The following is a 24890-nucleotide window of genomic DNA, read 5'->3' on the forward strand; positions in this document are numbered from 1 at the left end:
AACATTAAGAAATGTGTAATATTTCTCCTGTACGTTTGCTGAAAATACTTCCCCTATCCACAGGACAAAGCAGCACTTGCTCAATGTGTCTCAATTATAACTTTAATTTTGTGCAAAAAAATTTCCTTCTTGGTCTTGGTAAGATCACTCATGACCAGGCTAGAAGTGTAATCCCTAACAACAGGATTCCATTTCTGTTTTTCCTGTTTAGCTCTCAATACCAAAGACATAAACAGTTTTGCCAAGTGCACTGGACAGACCTCAATTGCTCTGGACTGTGACAGTCCTCTCTTCTATCCTGCTTATAAAACACATACAATTTCCTGGGTTAAAGTAGATTTTAGATCTTTATTGGTCTAAATAAAACAGTATGAAACATTTTTGCAGCAAATCCTGGTTTCCCCCCAGAAGGCAGGAGCCCCTAGCTGGCTGCAGGGGCTGCAGTCTTCTGGCACAGGCGAGCCAGCAGCCCAGCCATTTGTAACAGGGAGTTCACACCTTCTGCTATCTTCATGTGGGTGTACCCAATTTCCTGGTGACAGAGACATTGTCAAGCCTGCTGTTTACTCCCCCAGTCTGTGTATATTTTACTAATGACTAAACAGAACATACCCCTTTCTGCTGAAAGACCAGCTTTGAGTCACTTCTACTTCTGAGAATGCATGTACTCCTATAAACCAACTAAAATGCCTTTTGTTTTTTAAATCAAAGCCTGTATTTTCCCACTTCCTTTATAAGAAGCAAGGTGCCTGCATATGAGGACAGGTTTCAAATATGAAGAGTGATTCCATAACACAGCTGACTAACAACTCTCTGTTAATTTAATATTTTACTATCTATTGGACTAGAATCAAGTATGCACTTGAAAAACATTTTAAAGGAGTTATCTGAGGCTTTGAAATAACTAATAAATTCAGCATTACATCTGCTATTAATTTTAGCTGATCACTAAAGTGACTTCTGGCACTTCTGTGGGTGTTGAGATGCTAAACTCCAGGTGACTTCTCACTGACAAACTGATGATGCAGTGAGAGAAAAAGCAGGCATGAATCAAGAAGTACTTTATGCTAATATACAACAAATTTTAAACAGAAACCCCTGAGGCTGCCCCTGATCACATTCTCTTCTTAAACAGGCCCCATCAGGAGCTGAGTGAGTACCAACCTTGATAAATTCCAGTTTCAGATATTCTGGCATTTGATAGGTCTTACACACACGGAAGATATTGCCAATGACATCTTCTGGAGAGTACCCAAGGCGCCACAGGTGGGCAAGAATCTGTGCAGGCAAAAATAATCCCCATTTATCTGCCAGGTGAGTCAAGGATATTCCCTTTGGAACAGCTGTATATCATTGCTGAAATTGCATGTACTGTTTATCAGCTGATTTAACCTCAAGCATCTAGCAATTGATTTCACTACAACTTCCTTTTTTGCTTGTTGGCTTACTTATCTGATCAACTTATCAACTTATCTGATCAAACTCCTGCCCAAAAGGGATTTAGTTTATCAACTCATCTACGTGGTATTGCCCTTATCTTAAAAAATAACACACACTGTGAATTCCCCAAAGCAAACAAAAAATTTTGTAGATAAATAATGCCTGGCTGTACTGAAGACAAGACATGAAAACCAACCTTGTATGCTTCATCAATATTTGCATTTATGCAGTGTTGTATCATTTCCTTCACCAGCAGAGGATGAGGCTCATCACATACCTGTATCCAAGAGAAATATTACACTTAAAATATCAAAAGACTTTGTATTAAACTTCTGGTATTTTCACCAAGTTTCTATGGAGCTGAAGTGCTGAATCAGAGATATTCCATAATACAAACTAAATTTTAAATAATCTGACTTCTGAGATTCTTCTATATTGTGATTCTGTAGTTCTATATGGCAGACTCACATGAAATGAGAACACCCAAGTGATAGATTCCCAAGTTATTACTGAAATTTCTCAGCAGTAATTGGATTTGTGTGCTTTTGGAGAGCTGCAAAGGTCTCAGAAGTGCCATTAGGGATGGCTTTTCAAAAGGCACAAGGGCTACTTAAAGTCTAATGCTGTAACTGCTACATACACAGGGCTGTCTGCAAGCTAGCAAAGAGGCTGATGTGTCCAATGGAATCTCACACAGCCACAGGAATAAACTTCTGGGAAAACTGTTTTCAGCTGTTACTGACCTTAAAGACATTTTCACTGTTTATAAAGCCAAATCCAGAGTATGTGGACTGTAAGTTGTTTAATGCCTGTGAAAGAAAAAATAAGACTTTGTTTTCTGAAGTGCTCCACTTCTCACTCCCCTCCTCAGGATGAAATGCACTTCAGGAAATGATGCCAAATAAGCAGTTTGCCATTAAACAACAGAAAAAAAAAATCACAAATTTATGCTGATTTTATTTCCTCCCACAAATTTGGTATCCACTTCCCACCAACTCACTTTTAAGGAGCATTTTAAACCCTCACAAAACCAAACAGTTTAGTAACTCTTGGACCACAAGTCATATCCTCCTTTGCTCATTCTCTCCAGAGAAATCCTTGAGAGCTGCAATTCAAAAGTTTAAACAGAAGCTTTTGTTTTACTGTCTTTCTCCTTTTACCTGTCTCATATCACCTTGAGCTGTGAAGATAATGGCTTCTAGTCCATCATCTGTGTATGCTACATCCTCTTTCTCAACAATTTTCAGCAGCCTGGCAAGGATCTGTGCATCTGTCAGCTTGGTGTAACGCAGCACTGCACACCGAGACTGAATGGGTTCTGAGGACAGAGATGTGGCATTAGCTTCTCTCTTTTTCTCAAAAAAACCCACAAACAAACATGTCTTCATTTAAGTTTCCAACAATTCTTTCAAAGAAAAAAGGACATGGAAGCTCCAAGCAGAACACAGCCTCTCCTTAAGCACATTCATTTTTTATGGTCTTTCCCTTGAGCCCAGATGTGCTAATGGAATTTTCCCAGATATGTGGAAATATAGACAAAGCTCAGCTTCCTCTGTTCTCCTGGATTTCTCAATATAGATGTTTATCACATTATTTTTTCAAGAGAAGTCTAAGATGCAGTGTGTTCACCTATAATCAAACTTAAGACTGTGATTCAGAAATGACAAAAAGGGTTCAATACCCAGTAAAAAATACATCAAACATCCTAAACTGTGGCAGTTGGATGCAGATTAAACCCAAAGCATGAGAAATCTGCTTCTGCAGTCACATATGGCACCATCCATCAAAAATGGCTGCTCAGAGGGTTCCCTGACTACAAAATTAAACTTTTATCTGCTGAAATACAGGTGGCTTGACTTTTCAGAAGCCCCATGTTTTCTTGGAACAATCTGGATCAAGCTATTTCTGGCAGCTGCCTTGGCAGTTAGCCAGCAGTATGGAGAACACAGCAGGAAGCAGCAGCACTTACCTATGATTTTGTCAGAGGCATTGCAGGCCAGTGCAAAACGTGTTGTTTTGGAATAAATCTCCATTGTTCTTCTCAATGCTTGCTGTGCTCCATCTGTCATGCTGAGGGGAGACAAGGAGTTAGGGCAGATTTTGCCCTTCACTCACTCACAGGTGCAGCCTAAAAACTATTTTCATGTAAGCTTCAGTTTACTGGTATTAAGCTGTGCTTTGATAAACTAAGCAGCTTTTTCTAGTCATGTGAAGAACCACCCTGCAAGGCAGGCAGTCACTGAGGCCTCCATAACATGCAAAATGCCATCCATAACATGCAAAATGAAATCATTAATGCTCTGAAGAGCACTGCTAAGAATATGGAGGAGGAGAATATCCCATTTTCATCCAGTGAAATTCTCTACATGAGCCAAACTCCTTCCAAAGAGGAATCACAGAATCACAAAATGGTTTGGTTGGAAGGGACCTTAAAGCTCATCCAGTTCCAACCCCCTGCCATGGGCAGGGACACCTTCCATGAGATCAGGATGCTCCCAGCCCTGTCCAGCCTGGCCTTGAGCAGTTCCAGGGATGGGGCATCCTTCCAGTAAACTGCTCTGTTCCATATCCAGAGCATTCCATGTCAATATTCATCTCTTTTCAAGCAATGATGTCTTCTTGCTGTGAGCACTCCCATAAGATCCCTGTTCAATCCATATTCATTTCCTACCAAATTATTTTGAACAGCTTGATAGAAACACTCAATACTGTCCAAGGCTGGAGCTCTACAGACAGGAGAGAGGCAGCACATTTTACACAGGAGCTGAGGTCAGGAAAAACCAACATACCTGTCTGCTTCATCGAGGATGATTATTTTGTGCCGACCTTTTGGAAGTGTGACCTTTTGCTGGGCAAACATTTTGATTTTGTTTCTTACAACATCAATGCCTCTGGAACAACAATTCAATTGATTCATGATAAGTTGGGTGAAAACACAGAATAGATTTTTTTTTTCAGCAGCCACAGCAGCTGAAGTGCTCCTATTCTACCACTGTTTGGTCCTGCCCCTTCAGCTGTTTCAGCACAACTGCTGTGGAACCATGCTTCAAGCCAGACTGTCCCACTGATCTGATTTAAACACCAACAATTCTTGGTTTTGGGGGTCTTGAAGAAAATAATTCAACAGTAGCAATATAAATATACAGAGCCAGTAACCTTACTTGCAGTACCACCACAAAATGACTTATGTTTGGCACAAGGGTAATAAATAAACAAAGGCAGAAGCATTTAAGATTGCTTTGCCAGTTCTTCCCACAGCTCCATCCACAGACCCAGCTGTAGCTCAGAAGAGTTTAGGGTAAACATCTGGATAGACTGAATTATATCAACACTGAATCATATCAACACAACACAGACATTTTCCTAGAAAGAGTCCATTCAAAGACCTATTTTTATTAAGAAAGGATTTTACTTGTTTGTTCTGTTTACAACAAGAATGTTGTGATTCTGTAGTTCATCTATAAGTGATATTAACAGGGTGGGTAAAGTGCATTGTGTTCAGACAACCCACCAGGAAATGTCAGAATACTTCAGGATGGGTCTGAAGAGAACTTGGGAAATAAAATCAGCCCTTAGTGGCTGATCCTTGGAGTATGGTCGGTGTCTTCTACACACCCTGATCCTACATTTCAATCCTCAGCTGCCCTTATAACCCCCATTTCTCTCACTCTGAGCACTGAAGGGTTTGGCTATAAACAACCTGTTCACTTTTCATTCTTAGGATCCTCATGAATGCAGTGGGAAGCTTAACTCCTTCAAAGAGATTTGAGACAAAAGTACCATTATGGATTCTGCACTCTATCTGTTTATATTTTCACAGATGAAAGTATCTATAAAGTTTATAAAACATCAAGAAATAATATCTGTGTTGATGGGTGAACACTAAAGATTGTCTAACTTTTAACTGGAAAGAATGCATTAAAATAACTCTTAAAGGCCTTACTATAGCATTAAGCCCATCAAACTGGCCTCAGTTTAATGGAAATTTGCTTCTTCATTAAAAACTTGGTAAGGTTTATCCATTCTCACCTGTCATTTGAGGCATTCAGCTCCAGAACAGCATCCTTTAATGCAGGACCAAGCAGAGCACGAGCCAAACACAGGATACTGGTGGTTTTACCTGTTCCTGGAGGGCCCTAAAAATGTGACAGTGCAACAAGTTCTGGTAAATTTAATGAAATTTTTTAAGTTGTGCTCTCTATAAATCTCCTCAGTCATGAAAAAGGCTGCAACAGAGGAACTGCAGAGCAAACATCAGCCTGGAAGCTGTGCCTGAGCTCAGGATCCTGCCCCAACAGAGGAGATAAGCACAGGATGTGTTTCAGCAGGTACCTGAGGTAGATTTAAACTTGTTTCCCTCTGTATTCTGCCAAGAACATTGCTCCAAAACCCCAGAACAACATCTCCCTCACCAGCACACTCAGGCACAAAGCCCATCTGTACTGGAGGCCACCCTGGCTGGATTTCAAATCCAGGCCCAACACTGAAATACAGCACAACACAGCAATACTCACAGCAATTATAATGTTTGGTACATTTCCCTCCTTTGCAAAGACCTAAGAAAGAATGATAAAAAGAAATTATGTAAGAAAATAACATGAACAAATAGTTTCCATTCTATTAATTTTCCCTTCCTATTTCAATTTTTTGAACCTTGCTCTTTCATATTTTTGGGGTTTTTTTTTAATTGAACTGTTAGAAATCAGCCCCTAGAAAAATACAGAAGTATTTAAAAGCACTTAATGCCACAGGTCTTTAGTACTCTTGCCTTTCCTTTGCACCTGTTTAATTATATTCTTAATAGTATAATCTTTCTGTTAACAAATACTGTGTTCACAGATTAATTTGTCATAGAATTATAGAATCCTGGAATAGTTAGAATTTCATGTTGGAGACATTCAGGGAACAATTGATATGGCAAACATTTCTTTTCCAAAAAAACTATTCTATTTCTTTCTGTTGTTATACAAATTATATTTATTAATGGAAACAGTATTATTGTAACAGCTACAAATTCTCTAAACTGCATCAAATGCTTTATTTTAAACATCCCAATTGAAGAAGGCATATTTCCTTACACAGCATTCAAATATAATGTAAAATTTGTAAATTTTTAAGTAAATCAGGAAAGTTTCTTCCACATACTCAAGCACAGATGTAAAAATACAATACAAATGTGGACCTACACAGAAATATGTTTTTATAGATAACCTGTAAAAAGGTACAGGGACAGCTACACACCTCCAACCTGCTCACAGTATCTTCATTTCCAACTATTTCAGACAGTTTCATGGGTCTGTATTTTTCCACCCTGTAAAAGTAAAACCCCACACACTTCACCACATCTCATAACACTTTAATTGAACTCTAAAGTGATGGACAAGGAGGATTATGCTAAGAGAGCACGGGACAAATATGGCTGGACATTGAGTTCAGTGCAAGTGCTGCAGGGTGTCTGTCATTGCTAAGCACAGCACTAATCATTGACTCAGAGAACCCCAGAATGGTTTGGGTTGGAAGGGACCTTAAAATGTGAAAAATGTGTATTTTATGATTGGCTTTTAGCAAATATTAAAATTAGTATTATATGTGTTATGTTAGAAAGTTATGCTGCATTAATTTTCTTAAGTAGTGTGTTAGATATAGTTTTAGCTTATAACATAATGTTAAAATAGAAACTATGCTATGTAAGATGCCAAGGTAGCAGCCACACCTAAATCTTTCAGGGAAAAACAATTTATTGTTCCCTTATCGAGTTCTTCCCACCTTGCTCAGCCCTGAAGATGCTGTCAGGATTAGGAGGAAGAAGCTGACATTGACCAGAGAGAATCCTGTGTTTGAATGGAATTTATGCATCATGCATGAGATGTATGAATATGCAACAGGCTGTTGCTTTTAAGGGTTAATCCTCTGTTAACGTGGGTCCTTTTTTGGGGCTTATTTTGCCCAGAAAAATTACCTGGACCATCCGTAACTCTTTGTTTCTATTGTCTCATATTGTCCTGAATCCTAATTGTCCAAATTTTTATTACTCTAATTATATTACTATTTTTATAACCATTTTATTACTATTAAGCTTTTTTAAAAAAGTGATTGGTGTTTTTCACAAGCCCATCTCATTCCACCACCTTCCACTGTCCCAGGCTGCTCCAGGTCCAGCCTGGCCTTGAACACTTCCAAGGATGGGGCGGCCACAACTGCTCTGGGCAACCTGTCCAGGGCCTCAGCACCCTGAAAGGCTTTACTTCCATTGGTACAAAAAAGCAAAAGGAGAGAAAAAATGATCAGCTGGAACAGGAATTCGGTACCACAGCCTGAGGGGAGAAGCCACCCTGTGTTGTCCCATGGTCAGCACAGTGCAGGGCTGACCTTCTCTGTGTCACAAGGAACTGGGATTTCCTTCCCATTTGTTTCCAATGGTAAACAATGGTGTTTTCTTCACTATTGATTTCTGGAACTGTTCCAGGCCAGGTTAGACAGGGCTTGCAGCAGCCTGGTTTAGTGGAAGGTGTCCTGCCCATGACAGGAGGCTGGAACGAGATGGACCTCTAAGGTCCCTTCCAACCCAAACCATTCTGTGATTCCTGCCTTCCCAGCCCCGGCAACAGACGGGGCAGAGCATAGGGCACAGGCAGAGTCCCGGTTCCGAGCCAGACCGAGGTCCGGCAGCCAGGCGGGCACCGGGGGACAGCGCTGAACACTAGGGTCTGGTCCTGGCCGGCTCCGGCCGCCATGGTCCCCTCAGCCGCCACACCCCCCCGCCTTCCCGCCACCAGCGCCCGCCCTCACCCCATTGGCTCTGCCGCGCAGAGTCCCGCCCCCCTTTCCGCTCTGCACCAATGACCGCGCGCCCCGCCCACCCTTCGCCCCGCCTGCTGCCCCATCATGGCGGCTCAGGGCGGCCGCGCTCCCTCACCCGCTGTCCCCGCTCACCAGGGCAGCTCGTAGTGGCCGCTGCCGCCGCCGGGCGCGGCTCCCGCGGGGTCTGTCGGTCCCCGCTTCTCTCCTGCCGACGGCCCGGCCTTCTCCTCCTCCTCCGCCATATCCACCTCCATGGTGGCGCAGCTGCCGCTCACGGCCTGGCTCCCTGGTGTTGCCGCCGCCGTGAGAGGAGGGAGGGCCGCGGGCGGGCCCGCCTCTGGGGCGGGCTGGGGGAGGCAGCCGGGATTTGGCTCGGCGGCCGGGTTTTGCGCTCTGCAGCCGGGGTGAGCGCTCTCCGGCCTGGATCTACGCTCTCCAGCCGGTCTCCAGCTTCTGTGGCTGCTTAGTGAGGCGGAGAGGCGGCAGCCCAAGCCCGTGATGGCCGTGCCGGGCGATAGTGCCGGCCTGTGGGTGAGGGGAGGCCGCTCGCAGCACGGCTGTGTGGGCTTGTACTCGTCCGTTTGGATTCGCTGGGCTTCCTACCATACTGAGTGTTAAGATAATAACAACAACAATTAATCAATAATATGTTTGTATTTTTTCAGGGGTCTAAAACTTTGCTTTTTCTATCTACGTCTATTTACGCCCCCCTTTCTCCAAATGAAAACAATAGAGGATGCATTGCAAAATACTGTAAGCAGTAATGTTATGTTATAGTCGGGGGATGATTCTGGCTCTGTTTGTTCCTGGAAGTGTTCAAGGGCAGGCTGGATGGGCTTGGAGCAATCCTGTCTGCTGGAAAGTGTCCCCATGGCAGGGGGTGGAATGAAATGAGCTTTAAGATCCTTTCCAACCCAAACCATTCTGAGATTCTATGTTTCTAAATGTTCTTTTCCAGGTTAAGTAAAGGTGGCTCATCCACCTAAGTCAAGACTTTTTTATTTTTCTTAATTTATAATTTTGATGAGATGGTACCAAGCTCATTGGTGCCCCTACATGCAACCAGCCCCTGACAGAGAACTGGGTTGTTGTTTCCATAGCATTAGAATTTGGAAATCAGTACAGATTTTCAACCTCAGTAGTTACTGGGGCCTTGGTACATCTTCCAGCTCTGTTTATGCTCCACATAATTAATGACATTTGTGTTAGCTCAGTGCACAGAGCATCTGTCCTTCAGTCTGGGCCCTGATTCCTTGAGAAGTGTTTCTAATTTAAGATTGGTGTGAGGCAGGAACTCAGAACTGACCATATTTGCAGCTCAGTGTGAGCAGTGATGCTCCTCTGAGAGAGTAACTTCCTCTTACTCATCACAACATTTGTATTCCTGTGTTTCTGTCAGTGCCTCTTACTGGTATTTTGAGGCTGACATATGAGCATTTGCTTTCAGCCTGTAAAACTGGGTCTGCCCATGGCCTGACAGTGATGGAGTTTAATGAGTTTCTCCTGATACTCTAAAACTCTGGAGGGTGAAGTTTCTGTTTGGCAAAGTACAGTCTCATATCTGAGTTTTTATGGTAAGTGCTTTAATCTTGTTTTGCACATTGTTTTTGTTAATAGCTGTAGTAGTTCCTAGCGGTTGTGGGATAACTGTTGTGTAAGGGTAAAATTGGAATTGTTCTGCACCCTTCATATGCCTGAGTTAACATCACCAGTGGATTGACCACCTCCAGTGGAGGAAAAGAAGATAATTAAATAACACCACAATTATATGGTATTTGAAGGGGAGAATTGGGTTTTTTTGTTGATTTTTTTTTTTTGTAATTGGACTGATCATTCCTGTAATTCTCAAACTCACTCTGTTACTCCTGTCTTTAGATTTCATTTTCTGCAGTGCTCATCAGAATCCAACACGAAACAGTGAAATACTGCTGGTCATAACAGCCTGTCAGTGCAGCACCCTGGGTATGCTTTGATTTCTTGCCAAATTAAACAGGAGTTCTGCTCTTAGGAAGTACCAGCTTCTAGATAAGCTATCACTTTCCTGGCCAGCATTAATTCTACCACTCTGTGTGTGGAATTGCTGCTGATAAGCACTCACAGGACAATAAGCAAGGCTAATGATAAGGATTGTTGCAGAGAGCCTGATGACAGATTGGGTGATATGTTCCTGCTAACAGTTGAAATGTAGTTTTGAGCATGGTCTCCTAAAGAGCTGCAGCCCTGGCATGGGCAGGAGCTCTCACAGTGGTTTATCAAACACAGAACAAGTATTTATTGAAGGCACAACAATATTGCTAGGGATAGGTGTACAGGCACATGTGAGCTGAAAGCTTGAAAACCCATCATATCCCAAAATCCAAACAGTTCTTATTGTAGTCTGGCAGTTGAGATCACAGGATACATCCAGAGTGAAATGAATTCCAAATTCAGTGCTGAAATAGCAGAACTTTTGATGTGTGATCAGCAATGCCTAAATACACGTGTTTGCAGATGTACTGTGTTATCCTGAAAGGAGAATACTCCTGAATTTAAGATGATCCTTTCAGAGCTTTCTCCCTCACACCCCAAAAGATGTACAGAACAGCTTACTAAGTACTCATAATCAGCAGAGAGTACAGAGAAAGGCTTTTTGCTGATGGTTTATTCATCAGTGGGAGTGATCCTCTTCAGTCTATTCAAACAGCATCTATTACTAGCATGGAGATCCCCATCAGAGAAATAAATCATGATCTTGGCACAGCAGCAAGGAAGTCCCAGCTGCAAATTCTTGAGGTGTTTGGAACAGGACTACTACAGATCATATGGAAGCTCCTCTCAGACCAGCTCCAGTCCCCATGGGGAAACTGAAGCCCAGCACAACATATTTTGTCAGAGAGTTGGGTAAATGCAGAAGTTGTGGCTAAAGAATTGCTGCTTTGCATGCTATGGTTGGTGAAAGTGAGGGTGGCTTGTTTGGAGTTTGAACAACAAATTGAAATTAGAACACGCTAAAAGTGAGGCAGTAGCTGAAGACAGTGAAAAGCAAGAGTGAGGGTGATGTGAGGTGTAAAACCCAGAAAGCAATAGAAATAAAGCATGAGAGGAAACTAACTTCAGGCAATTGTTAACAAAAAGCATGGATCTGTAAATTCAGTAATAAAAATTTCTTATGTGCAGTGGTTTGGGGAGGGAGGGGAGAACCATTTACCATTCAAGGCTGTTTTGCTTTTGGGTTAAATCTGTGAGTTCCGCTGACTGTTGCAGTTAGGGCTAACACTCATGCATGTTATACTGCAGGTGTACAAGGCCAGGGGCTGAGGCCTTGAGATGCAGTAGTGAGAGAAGTGCAGAGTTCCTTGGCTGTGCATCGCTGGCCCCACTGCTGCAGTTTGACAGCCACAGGTGGGTGACAGAGCTCAGATCACCTCACTGCCAGGGCCTGTGCACTCTGCAGTCCCCTTGCAGGCTGTTCCCTCTCTGCCCTCTCTCACACAGCTGGGCTGGAGACAGGGGAATGAATTCTCGTGGTACCAACCTTTTCATCTTGTGCTCACTGAGGCTGAAAGCAGAGAGCAGAGCTAGAACAAGTAGTGGGAGTGAAAGTAATGGTGGGGCTGTTAGAAGGGAGGCTGGGCTGGTGCTTCATGAGCTGGGGCATCACCACATTAGGAGTTCCTGGGCCTGACGTATCTGCACCCAAGACTGACAGGGGCCCTGATTCCTGTGCTTGAGCTCTGGAGCAAACTGGGACAATGCTGTCAGCATATACAGGTATTAACTTGTTCTTGTAGCATCATGTCCATTCTTCATGTGTTTGTCCATACAATGGCCCTGGGGGTACAGCTGTGCTGAGCTAATTTTATGGGTACCCTTTAAAATCTCTTGCTAAGTGTAATGGCTGAGGTCCCACATTTATTTCCCTTTTTATTTCCCCCATCCACTGCCTCATCCTTCCTCTTGTGCATCTCCAAGAGCTGCAGAGCAACAGCAGCTCACCAGCACACTCTGGCTAAATACAAAGTGACACCTGAGCACTTTTACTTGCAGCATCTCATTGTTTTTTACAGTTTCATTAATTACTTTAAATCTCTTTTTTAATGCTGCCACACAAAATTTTAAGCAGCGTGCCACCAACATCTGCAGTTAGGAAATTCATAGTGCTGGAACTGAGGCAGGGCACAGGTCATGGTGACAGAGCAGTGGAAAGATTAAGTTCAGCTTATTGCTTCTGGGAGACTCTAAAGTTGCACATCTTTACAATTGGTTTCTGAAAATATTTACAAGAATGGGTTTTAAGTGCTGTTTTAAGCCAGAGAAGCTTTATTATGATTTTTCTGCATGTGTTGAGGCATTTCTCCAGAGCTTTACACAAGGTTACAAGAAAAGGATGCAGCAGCAGTGACCAGCCAGTCCTACTCTCCTGCCCTTTGGGTGCTTAAGACTGAAAATGTGACTGAGAGTTCCTTTCTTTTTCTCCTGTAAGCACATAATAGAGAGCACCGAGTGTCCAGCCCAACTCCAGCTGCATCGTTACAGCTTTAGTCAGTAGAGGGAGTATGGAAACCTGGGTTAAAGGCACACAGGTCACCCATGACATCCAGGAGAATTGACTTTCTCCTAGAATTCCTCTTTGGTCTGCAAACCAGGTGAATTCTCTACACATACATTGTTCCTAGATGCCAAAATGCAGCTGTTGGCTCCTAACACGGTCAATGAAGCTGAAAGTGTAGGAGAGGGGAATGATCTTTTGTGCTTGCCATGCTTTTCTTCTGGTGCAGCCTCACTGGGAGCACCTGCAGCTGGAGCTGGTGTGGAGCATCACCTTTCCTCCTGTGTGTCAGGATCTTATGTCACCATTAGATTAGTGCAGCAGGGTTCTGTTTGCCTCCAGGGAGGACACAGCCTTCACCTTTTCACTGAGGAAGCTGAGAAAGTGGCTCTGTGCATGACTCACTGCCAAATGTCAATGTTGCAATGAGCATCCTGCAGAGCAAGTGCTTGCTGGGGCTCCCTTGTGTAAGGGAAAGGATCTTAAAGAAGAAGAAGGAACCTGATGGATCTGTGAGCTTTCTGCTTGGAGACTGAGCCCCAAGCTGGTGCAGAACCAGAGTAATGATTTGGGGGCTCTGATTGGTACAATGCAAGAGTTTGAAATGGAGGTAGGCAATATGGGTGGTTCATCCATTCTTTTATCAGTGTGCCACTCACTTTGTGTTTTCAGATTTAACACTTGGTCTCTGTTTCTCATAAAAATGGGAATGTGGACTGGCTTGATTTATGTTTACCAGAAACTTCAAAAGAAATTTGCAACAAATCTGATAGAAAGTGAATTGTACTTTTTAATGTTACAAAGTAACATTAAAAAGTACAATTATACAATACAACATTATTCAAGTATTATTCAAGTCAAGTATTGCTTGACTTTTGGTCAGAGACCACGTAGCCAGTGCTGCCAGAGTGCATCCAGCATTTGTACTTTCTGTGCTCATTCCTTGCATTAGCAGTCTGGGAACATTCTCCCCTGACTGCCCCTAATTGGTTCTGCATGGCATTATGCAACCCATTTCAGTTCCTCTAGTCTCTAAATGCTGGGCAAAACTTCATCAGAGACCTTGTCTGGCTGAATGCAACAGAATAAATCTTAACATTCATCTGCACTCATTCTGTACATGGCACAGATGGAAATGCAGTATCAATATCAACAGTCCAGGATTTAACTTCCAGTCCAGGCTGTGGAACTCTGGATTCATTCAAGTCTGCAGAGCATGGATTTAGAAGTGTCAGAAGGAAGAGTTGCTGTATTCCAAGGCATCAAGTTCCTAAAGCATAAAGGACGAATTTAGCAAAAGGTCAAGGTAAGGGTCATGATAGAAAATGTGAGAAAAATAACAAAAATAAAAAAGGAGTTATTATCTTCAGATCTCTGAGTGCATTTTTCTGCCTCTCCTCATGTGTGTGTTTGTTTTTGTGTTGGTTTTTCCTCTTCCTTTCATTCTGACTGCTCTGCTATGACTTATTTCTCATTTTCTCAGCCATACAAGGGATATATTCCGAGGGCTAAAATTCATTAGGCAGTAATTAAAACAATGGAGGAGGCATGTTAATGTAAAACATTTACATTTCTTCTGTAGTTTTCTAGAAATAACTCTTCTGCATGTGTCATCTCTTAGAAAGTCTGTCAGAAAGTAACAAGTAGCATCTTTCTTTCCCTTAAGGTTCCAGAATTCAAGCTTAGGCTTCTCAGAAAGTTTTTGTTAGTGTCCTGTGCAAAATAATTAAAGTTCACAACCAGGAAAGGCTCCTGAGGGGAGGCACAGGCAGTGCTGGGTGATGGGTTTGAGCTGTGAGGGACTGATGGCTGTTCCTGTGCACACAACTGGAGCTGACAAAGGACATCTGCACCTTCACATCATCTCAGGAAAGCAAAGGATTCCAGAGGATTGTTTACTGGTAACAGGGAAATGGAAGAGGGCTGTGTGTCTGTCTGGGAGGAGATCTCTTTTCCCATTAAGGTGCTTATTCTGGCCTCAGGAGTGGTCCTGTTCTAAAAGGCACTTGCAGAACAATCTTTAGAGTGATGTCATTTTGGGACAGGAGTGAAGCATGGCAAAGTGGGGAGAGGAATTACGCAGAGAACTCAAAGTAAAAACTTGTGCAAGTGGCTGGGGTAAACATTAAGGTCTCCTAACTAGACCTTGAAGGGATCCCATCATTTAATGCATCTGTGCTGACTGCACATCTTGGATGGCCCCTCTGAGGCAGTGACTCCCTGCAGGATCCCCACTGCAGGACAGCAGCTGAGTGTGTTCCCCTCTGGGTCAGCACACTGACATTCTGGGTGCAGTTTGCCCTTTGGGATCCTCCTTTCTATCCCCTAAACATCATTTGTCCTGGAAATTTGCAGACATTCTGGGTGCAGTTTGCCCTTTGGGATCCTCCTTTCTGTCCCCTAAACATCATTTGTCCTGGAGATTTCCAGACGTTCTGGGTGCAGTTTGCCCTTTGTCATCTCCTCCCTACCCTGGCAGGAAGGCTGCAGGGAAAGCAGCTTTCATCCTTCCACCCTGCACCCCTGCCCCTCCTCCCTGGTGTCCTGGACACTCGCCAGCCTGTGACCAACTGTCCCCAAGAAATATTTGCTTCCTGTTTTTTTATGCTTAGACCTCCAGAGGCCTCGTTTTTCATGAATAAAATATGAGCTGTTCTCCTGGAGCCACGAAGGGAGGAAACCACTGCCAGTGGTTTTTATTGCTGTGGTTGCTGATGCCTCTGGCCTCACTGACAAGGAGAACAGAGGAGAGAGGAAAGGGCTCGAGAGTTTTGTCCAGTGTCTGTTTGCAGTGTGAGCTGTGCTGTCTGGAGCCAGCACCCAGGAACAGCTGACTTTGTAATACCTTGTTTCAAGCAGTTTGTAACTAAGGAATTAAAACATTGCAGTTTGAACTGAAATCTTGGATGGCTAATGCTTGGCTTTCAGTCTCTTCCCCACCTTTTTTTTATTATTTGTCCAGATGAATGTAGAGTTGTACAATCTCTTGTCATAGCTGAATCACACTTTGATTTTTCTATGAGTTTCAAGAGTTTATCAAGATTCTTCTGCATTAGCTTAATTTTTCTTGCAGCTCGTCTTGTCTTGGCACTTTGTTCAGATTTAATAGACAGGATATACAAACAATAATATTAAATAATAATGTTTACCCTGTTGGTTACTGTGCTTGAGCTCCTACTTTGAAGACTTAATGGATGAAGTGAAGGGATGTCAAATACTACTTTCTTATGAGTAAATACCAAAAGTATTTACTATGGTTTTTTTTTTTTTCTGGGCTTTAGGAACTATTATCCCCTAAACATCATTTGTCCTGGAGCTTTCCAGGCTGCCAAGCAGAGCTTTTCATGTAGATATTTCTTTTGACTGTTATACTGGTACCAGAGCTGAGATCTGAGACTGATTCCCACACCATTTCTGGATCCTCCTTAATAATTCTCCTAAGACAGTCCCTGAATTCAGTACTCATATCAGCTAAGAACAGGTCAGTTTGGTAGATATATTTTTATAATTGTTTCCAAGTCTCTTCTGAGATTTAGCTTTCCAGTTCTGCATGTATGCTTGTCAGTGACATTTTGATAGAAACTTTACCTGAATGGCTAAAAATCTTTCATCCAGCTGGCACATTTACTGGAAAAAAAGATGCTGCCAATATACATGTGGCAAAACTAAACCAGGAAAGTTTTAAATGCCTTGCCCAAGAAGAGAGAAGTTTGGCCTTCATTCCCTATACTGAGCACATTTGACTTCCTCTTTTAATGACTTCAACAATTACATTTGTGCAGGGTTTATGCATATTAATAAGCATGTCCATATGCATGTATTTATTTACATATTTGTACATGCAGGGTATTTGTGTAGGACACTGTATAGGTTTAGTTAAATAGGAGTTGACCAATAGCTCATTAAAAGGTCTTAGATTTTGAAGAATATTAATTTTAATCTCTAGACATGAAATTCAGATTCTTCACCCGTACAATGGATATTATTTGGTTATGTCATCCACTTCTTAAATTAAACAAAGTTGTTCAAGACATTTGCTCAGAATTTAAGTTATTATTAATGTAAAATATCGTTTATTGCTGCACTAGAGGAGGATTCTTAGGCAAAGTGCTTCCCAAGCAGCAGGGCTGTATGAACTGTGTACTCTAAGTCCTCTGTGACTACACTGTTCTTCAGAGACATCCCTTTTTGTCTGATCAGTGAATTCCTGTTTTAAAACCTCCTGAAATGCCATGGCATAAGGTGATAAAGGTGCTGAAAGATCACAAAATGTTCCATATTGTCATTAGGGTGAACGTGAGCTGGGCTTGTGCTGTTGCTTTCTCTGCCTTGCAGGGTTCATCTCCTGTTGATGGGTGATACAAACACTGATGCCACCTACACTGAGCTCTTTCACTGTAGGAGACTGGCTGGAGTGGAATAGAGAAATACAGAGCTGCAAACACAATCTTTGTTGCAAAATGAATCTACAGCAGATTTAAAATGGGATTGATTGTACAGATTATCTGCCAGAAGCTTCACTGGGCTTAACTGTGAGTGGATGGTTTGACCTAATACAAGCAGAATACAGCAAAATCCCCCTCATGAACTTCCCTTGTATCAGTGTAATAATCACAACTGTGCTTAGTAAACCTCATCTCAGAATGGAAATATTACTTACAGAAAATAACCTCAGGGTACAGTGCTACAGCATGTTGTGTGCACACACGCACATCAAGTGAAAGGAGGAACAAGATTCACCTCACCTGGTCTAGATTGTAGATTATAAATCAATTTATTAGAACTGGAATTTTATGGAAATGAATGATTGAAAAGGTAGCTGCCAGAAATAGACTTTATTTCCCCAACACATCAGTCAGTGTAAGCAAGGTATTTGACCTCTTTATGTAGCTGGAAAACAGAGTAGAAGGGAAAAGGATAATTTAAAAATCCTATACTACAGCAAAGTGGATCTTTATTAAAGAAATGAAGAGTTTAGAAAATAAAAGCTTATGCTGTCTTTTAATGACATCCCACTGCACCTCAAAAATATAGCACAGGGAAAGGCCTGATCCTGATTAGGGAACTGCACTTGCAAGCCACAGCACAGAGTGCACACTTGCTGTGCAGCTGATTAATCTAATTGATTTCCTGGAGATACTTCCTGTAGGTGGAGTTAAACCTGGATTTATGACTTTTGCTAAATTGGGGCTGGTATTCCTTGTTGAACTCAGCAGGCTGTGAGCACAATGTGCTTCCTAGCACTGGGTGCTTGGATGAAGTTTCATGGCAATGGTGACAAAATCATCGCTCACTGAGACAAGCTCATACAGGCCAGCTGTGGGATGTGGCTTGTGGAGCTGGGAAGTGATTGCAAAGATCAGGGATTCCAGCACAGCTGGGTGGCAGCATGTCCTTGCTGAGGCCTTTGGCAGTCCCCAGGCACATTTCCTGTGAAAACAAATGGCACAACTGTTGTGGGACAGGTCTTGTTTTGTGTGGGAATGATGCCTGCCTCCTGCAAGCCCACACTGGTACAGAAATATTTCATTCTTCTGTCTGCTCTGGGATATAGGCTCACAAGATTTTTCATACACCTGACACATCTCAAAAGAGCACAGTCCCAAGGCAGCAGTGATGGAGTGAATCCAACAAGGTTCTGCTTTCTTTTCATCTGCTGCCCAGATTGACCTGCTTATGTACTTCTAGATCTGCCAGGGACAGAAATTGGCCTTTAAATATAGCAATATTGGGTTTTTGCAATGTGGGGATAGGGAGAGTGAAACTGCTCTGCAAGTTTGAGGTGCTGTTTACAGGAGTTATCTCTCATATCCTCTTTATGTTCCATGGAAACAACTTCAGGGCTTCAGTCACACCAGTCTTGTGAAGAAGGATCTGCATGAGCAGATTTTGTAAGTGGGGAAATTTTTAGACTTCAATTCCTTGACTGTTGGGACCTGAAAGTCACAGCAGTGTGTCATTTGCAAGGCAATTCTCTCTGGAAGTGCAATATGGCTTTGTTTTATGACCTTGATGTCATAAAGCATTAATAATCTCTTAAATCTACCCCACTTGCAAACAAAAAACCCCCAACAAGGTACAATCATTTGTTTGGATTTTGGGTTGGTATTTGTAGTCTGCTTAAAAATCACAGCTTTTGGTGTGATACACAGGTGTGAATGCAGGGGGTTTCTCTGCCAAACTTGCCTGGATACAACAAATAAATGAATTTCAGTCTGTTGGGAGGACAGCTGTTTCCATGACATTTTAAGCCCAGTTTGGAAGTATGTTCATCTCTTTTCTTAGCAGGCTAAATGGGCATTATATGGCTTAATTTATATTTGTGTTTTGCATACAAAAAAAAAAAGGTTCTTTTAATTTCTTATTTGCTTTCTTCAATAAATATCTCAGATAGTAACCTGCTATTTCTGTTCTGTTACCACAAGCATTCTTAGAAGTATTGCAGAGGATGTGAAATGGAAGGTACAGGTGAATTACTGACTGGAACAGGCCAGAAGCCTGTCCAGGCAAACACCCCCTTTGAGAAGCTCACTGTTAGCACAGGCTCAAAGAAAGGATAAACAAACCTCAAGTGTGATATACAACAATCATAAAATCTGTTCAGAGAAGTTTACTTTTTTTCAAGAATTGAGCTGTCTCATACTTTTAAATTTTAATTAGAATTAACATTGTTACTGCTGCAAAATAACTATGCTAATTACCTCTAATATATTCTGGGATTGAATTCCACAGGATAATTTACCTTAATTGTATTTTCCCACTTGTTAGCTTTATATTTGAGGTTTTTTCACTTATTAACTTCACATTTGTTGTATATAATATTGAGCTCATCTGTCAGTACTTAGGGCTGGAACAGGGAAGGCAGCATTAGCTGTTTGAATGTCTGCCTTCCATATTCATTCTGATGAGCTAAAGCACTTTACAGATCAGGTTAGTATCATTGTTTCTATTTTGCTGTTGGGAAAGCAATTGTTGACATGGAGGGAGTTTCCATTTTACACCAGCAGTAAAACCAAAAAATGGATTAGGATCCAATTCTCATGTGTTGCTGTACAATGCTCTACAGAACACCACACTGGCTGCATTTTGACAGTGATTCTTTCTTACTGGAACATATGTAGTTCATGTAGTGCAATTAATACAATTAAATTGACAGGAAACTGAAGAAGTGTGTTCAAGTTCCTGGATCTGGGTTATATCACAGCATTTGACAGCCAAAATCCATGTTATAAAGGATTTTCTGTTATAAACATTCTAAAATGAAAATGAACACCTGGCAAAAGCTCAAGCTTTCTCAGCCTTCCTACATCTGTTTTAGTAAGGCTGGGATTTTTGGGAGTCAAGGCTGCCCTTAACTCCTGGCAATCCCTGCAGCAATATCCAGTTGGTGAGTGAGATCATTTGGGGCATCTTGCTACTCTCCTGTCACGGGACATATTATATGTCCTGCATAAAGAAATAACCTCCTTTTATAAACCTTTTTATAATATTTCTGCATTAGAAAATTGTTGGGAATTTAGCTGCTAGAAAATGGAAAAGTACAAAACTATGGCTAATTCCAAGTCCTGCACCTGTGCTGATAGCAGTGTCCTTGGGCCTAGCTGTGGTATAATAACAAACAGTGAAAGAGACATGAGAAAAGAGAGTGTAACCCCTAAGGAATGAGGATGAGTTAATGCTATAGTTTAACCAATAGATTGCTTGGCTTACAGAATATTCATAAGCTTATTATTTGCTGTATAAGTGTTTGATACTTTCTTCAATAAACTGGACCAGAAGGACCTGAGGGACCGGGACCGGGACCGGACCTGAAGGGTCTGTGATGAACCAACTGGTGTCCTGGTCCCCTTCCTTTGACAGAAAATAATCTCTTTTTTATAAACATTTTCTTTAAACCTTTTACCATCTTGATGAGAACTGAGAGCAGGGATCAGTGGATGGTTCTGCAGTGCTCTCCTGGTGACAGGATAAGAGCCTATTCCATCAGTCCTGAGACATGATGTGCTGAGGGTTTGGGTATTTATGCTCTGCCCATTACTGTGGGCAGTATATTTATTTATATATATATAATTTTTTTTTTAATGCTCTGCCCAGTACTGTGGTATTTAAACTATTCAGCATGGTCTTTGGTTGAAACCTCTCCTTAATTAAAAATATCTATTTTTTGGCAGGAAGCAGGAGGAAGTTAGTTGTTAACAGCTTCCTACCTTATACAGGAAAATTGCTGCTATTCCATACCTCACAAACAGCTCTGGCAGAGCTCATTATTGTGAGATTTACATCACACCCACCACACAAACCTGTTTGGGACCAGCTGGCTGCTTTAGTGACTGGGAATCAGTGGACTGGAGGTGATCCTGCCTGGGACTGTGGGCCTTCATGCTCCAATTTTTCTCATCTGCAAGTTGTTACAAAAATTGTTCCTTGTGTGCCTTGGGATCTCCTGGGAAAGCATTCCCTATGTCAAATTACAGAGTCAGAGACTTTTTAAGGATGGTTTTGCTTTTCTGGAGAATTAAAGGCTGAGAAACTGAACTGGATGTTTCAGTGCCCACAGCCACAGCAGCAATCCAAGCCATGTCCAGGCACTGCCTGCTGATGACATTTTAAAATCCTGGCTTAAGTGTCAAAATTGAAGCCTCATTTCCCTCCCTTTCCCCTTTGGTTGTAGGTACTGAAATCTTTTTTGAAGTCTTGGACAGAGATAGGAAATTTTTCATCCTGGCTCCTGTCCCTCAGCTTTGATCCTCTAACATGCTCCAGTTCATGAAAAGGAAACAGGATTCTCCTGTCTCTCACAGCACATTCTGTAGCTCTGCTACAAAACATCTGGTGCTTCTTTTGGGTCTAAAACAATCTTTGTGGCCAGGCCCAAACAACATGGAAACAAACAGCTTTTTTCTTTTTTCTCACAAAGTACAGGGTGGCTCCAGTTTGTTACAGAACTTATTTAATGAGGTCAGAGAACATAATAAATCTTGACACCCCTGGTGACAACAAGAGCTATATAGAGGGGAATAATTTTTTGACATCCAATAAAAAATATTGATCTAGAAGGAATTTTGATTTGCAATGCACAGAGACTGAGCTTGGACAGTTTGTAGGCATGCTCATGATGCTTTGACAAGTGGAAAAATGCAGAGTTGCCCCATTATGGTGGATCTTTGTCTCCCTGGATTTTGGAGGACATATGGAACTATACAGGGAATTATCAGAGGTTTATAAAACAGGCTATGCTTCTCCTTAACAATAGACTATAGGACACTACACTGGGAGCCCTACAGCTGGATTGAATGTGTATAAAGAGAAGTGCAAGAACTGGATGAAGAACATGATACTGCCAGGATCTGGTTACCTGGATTCTGTGTGTTAGAGGGCCCCTTGGACAATAAACTTATCCCCCTCAAATTGGATTCCAAGTCTACAAAATAAGGTGGGTTTTGCTCACCTTTGAGGTCAGGAGGCTTACAAGTCTCCTTTATCTCTGTGCCTGCCTGGGTAAGTGCAATTGGCAGTTGCCCTGATCTTTGAAAATGAACTAAGTAAAGGACAGTGTGCTCTTTAGTCTTGGTTTAGACAAGCAACAAGCTTTAGGGCCTTTAGGGCAATGATTGAGTGGTTACAACAAGGTTCTACTTTCTTTTCATCTGCTGCCCAGATTGATCTGCTTATGTACTTCCAGATCTACCAGTGACAAAAATATAGCAATATGGGGTTTTTTTTTGCAATGTGGGGATAGGGAAAATAAACATAAAAGGGAAAATAAATATGTGGTACTGTGCTGGAATGGTTTGCTCACTACTAAACCTCTGGTTTTTTGCTGTGTTGTTCCCTGCCACCCATGAATAAGATGTTATGCTCATTACTGCCAAATCTCCCTTCAGTCTCTCCATGCTCTGATCCTCCTGTATTGCTTTTTTTCAGTCATGCTTAGTTGTAGATACTTGACTCTGAAATGCAGATGTCAACCAACACATTTCTGTCTCAGCTGAATGAACAGCTATATTCACAGATATTATTTCTCCTCTCTATGACTCATTTACTTCATCTGTAAAGAGGAGCTTCATCCTCAGATGAAAGACTGACAATAATCTACTGACTTAATAAAAGAGCAAATTCTCCACTGCCAGTGTGAACTTGCATAGGGTATTTGGACAAACACAGAATTTCAGAAGGTCTTTATTTAATGGATGCTGAATTTCTCTGAACAACCCCTTGCCTTTGGGTTCATGGGCAGGAAACATGAAAACGTCAATATTTCTTCAATCATACAGCATGATCCATCTTATTGTTTTATTTTTCTGTGGAGTGCTGTCCCACATTCCTTGGAATCACTGCTACTGCAGCAAGGTAGTTTACTTTCAAAATGTGGAACAACAGGAATGAGGCTCTGTTAATGATTAAATTATACTGATGGTTGGAGTAAATTTAAGTAACAGCTAATGCACTAATTTCGGTATAGGAAACACACTAAAAAAGCAGTAGGAGCTCCTCTTGATCTTCATAATTAATGAGAACTGCCATGATCCTTCAACATATTTCTACCCACACTTCCTTTTATGTTACGAAATAGACAGGAACTCACAGAAGTCAACTGTAGAAAGCCTTTCCCAAAGCTCTTTCCAGCATAATGCACAAGCCACGTGTGTTCCCCTAAAGGGTCCTGGAGCCAGACCTTGCCTGTGTTAAATCCTGGCCAAAAGTCTCATTTCTTGCAGTGAAACAGAACAAAGTGAGGCCTTCAGACAAGAGTGCACCCAGCACACACCTCTGAGCTGTGTGTACCCAAATAAGCTCCATCAGCTGTGCTGAGTGTTCCTGGAAGGGAGATGAGTGGGATTCTCATCACTTAACTTTAAACATCTCATTTGGCTAGTTCTCAAATATCTCTTTAATTCATGGATGGAGGAGAGCATCATTAGAGAGCAGTTCATCCATTTTAGGTGCCTGCAGTACAATAAGGGCAATTCTACCCCAGAGTCTGTTCCTCTGCACTCATTATATAGAAAGCCTAGAGAGTTGGCTGGGATATAAACGTCTGAAGATGAGAGGTTTCTCTCACCTATCTAGACACAACAGAATCTGCTGGATATTAGAGGCCTTGTGGTGGCTCTGGGTCAGGTAACAAATGCCTGAAAACATGTTGCCACTTGGCTGAGTCATTGCAACCATGCAAGATCTTAATTTTCATTTAAAGACTGTTTATAAGAAGTTTCTGAACTTTAGTCTTGGCCTAGAATGAGTAAGGCCTAAAGCAGCCACTGATCCTCAAGATAAGAAGGTCTTTCAGCAGCTCTGTAATCAAAGGAAAAAACCAGCTTTTTTTTTTCAGATCACTGCTTTAATCTTGTTCCTCCCACCAGTGCTGGAATTTTGTGTTCTGCCCCCAGATGCAGAAGGCTCTTTATAGTGTCAGCCTGACTGAACAGTAGGAGCTGAGGCTGTCATTGCAGCTGCACCTTTGAGGTGCTGGAAATCACAGAACTGAAAGTTGACAGTAATGAAGTTGTGCAATATTTTCAAATGTAGTTTCTGCCACCACTCAATTCCCACAGTCAGAGGCAGGGATTCGTAGGCCTATGATAGGGAAAAGAATGAATGAAGGGATTCAATTCAAGCCCTTGTTGGCACCTGGGGTCTCGATGCCACCCCCTCATGTGGCCTTTATGTGAACTGGCATCTTTAAAAGTTGCTGTATTTGGGGAACAAGTGAAGGATTGGGGCATTATTGTGAGTAACTTACTGCTATGTGACAAGCTGAGTGTCTCATCAGCTCTTTGCAGAGAGGTGCTTTATCTCTGATGCGGGTGAATGAAATGGAAAGGTACTTCAACATTTTGGCTGTCTTTATTTAAACACTATAGATAGCAGCAAAACACAAAATGTTTGCTCTTTTTGTTTCCCTAGATGCAGGCATGAGTATTCCCTTGGTTTTTATGCTACATTGTCTGTGTGATGCTTCTGTTTGTCAGAGTAATTTAAAAGAAAACAGCAGTAAAGTTTTTTAGAGATCCCAACAGCTAATGCAAATACTTGTCAAATCCCAGTAATGGATCAGTCAAGTGGAGGCAGTTTTGCCTTATCTGTGAGAAGCCACCTTTCAAAACAAGATATATATCAT

General features: G+C 41.9%; 2 protein-coding genes across 2 annotated transcripts in view; one reads left to right on the plus strand and one right to left on the minus strand.

Annotated features, from left to right (window-relative positions):
* Nucleotides 1-328: 328 nt before the first annotated feature.
* RFC2 (replication factor C subunit 2) lies at nt 329-8586 on the minus strand. The gene is made up of 11 exons (XM_074556943.1): nt 8374-8586; nt 6682-6751; nt 5955-5996; nt 5470-5576; nt 4230-4331; nt 3410-3510; nt 2601-2758; nt 2184-2249; nt 1637-1717; nt 1165-1278; nt 329-532 (listed from the first exon to the last, which is right to left on the minus strand). Exons 1-11 carry the CDS (start codon nt 8493-8495, stop codon nt 422-424), a joined length of 1074 nt encoding a protein of 357 aa, XP_074413044.1. The 5' UTR covers nt 8496-8586; the 3' UTR covers nt 329-421.
* A 5237-nt stretch (nt 8587-13823) lies between these two features.
* The window catches only part of CLIP2 (CAP-Gly domain containing linker protein 2), a 96617-nt gene continuing 85550 nt past the window's right edge, over nt 13824-24890 (plus strand). Inside the window, exon 1 of the mRNA XM_005494192.4 lies at nt 13824-14075. The gene's annotated coding sequence lies outside the window, so the exon portion shown is untranslated. The remainder of the gene's footprint in view (nt 14076-24890) is intronic.

This window comes from Zonotrichia albicollis, chromosome 22 (assembly GCF_047830755.1).
Source record: "Zonotrichia albicollis isolate bZonAlb1 chromosome 22, bZonAlb1.hap1, whole genome shotgun sequence".
NCBI lineage: Eukaryota > Metazoa > Chordata > Aves > Passeriformes > Passerellidae > Zonotrichia > Zonotrichia albicollis.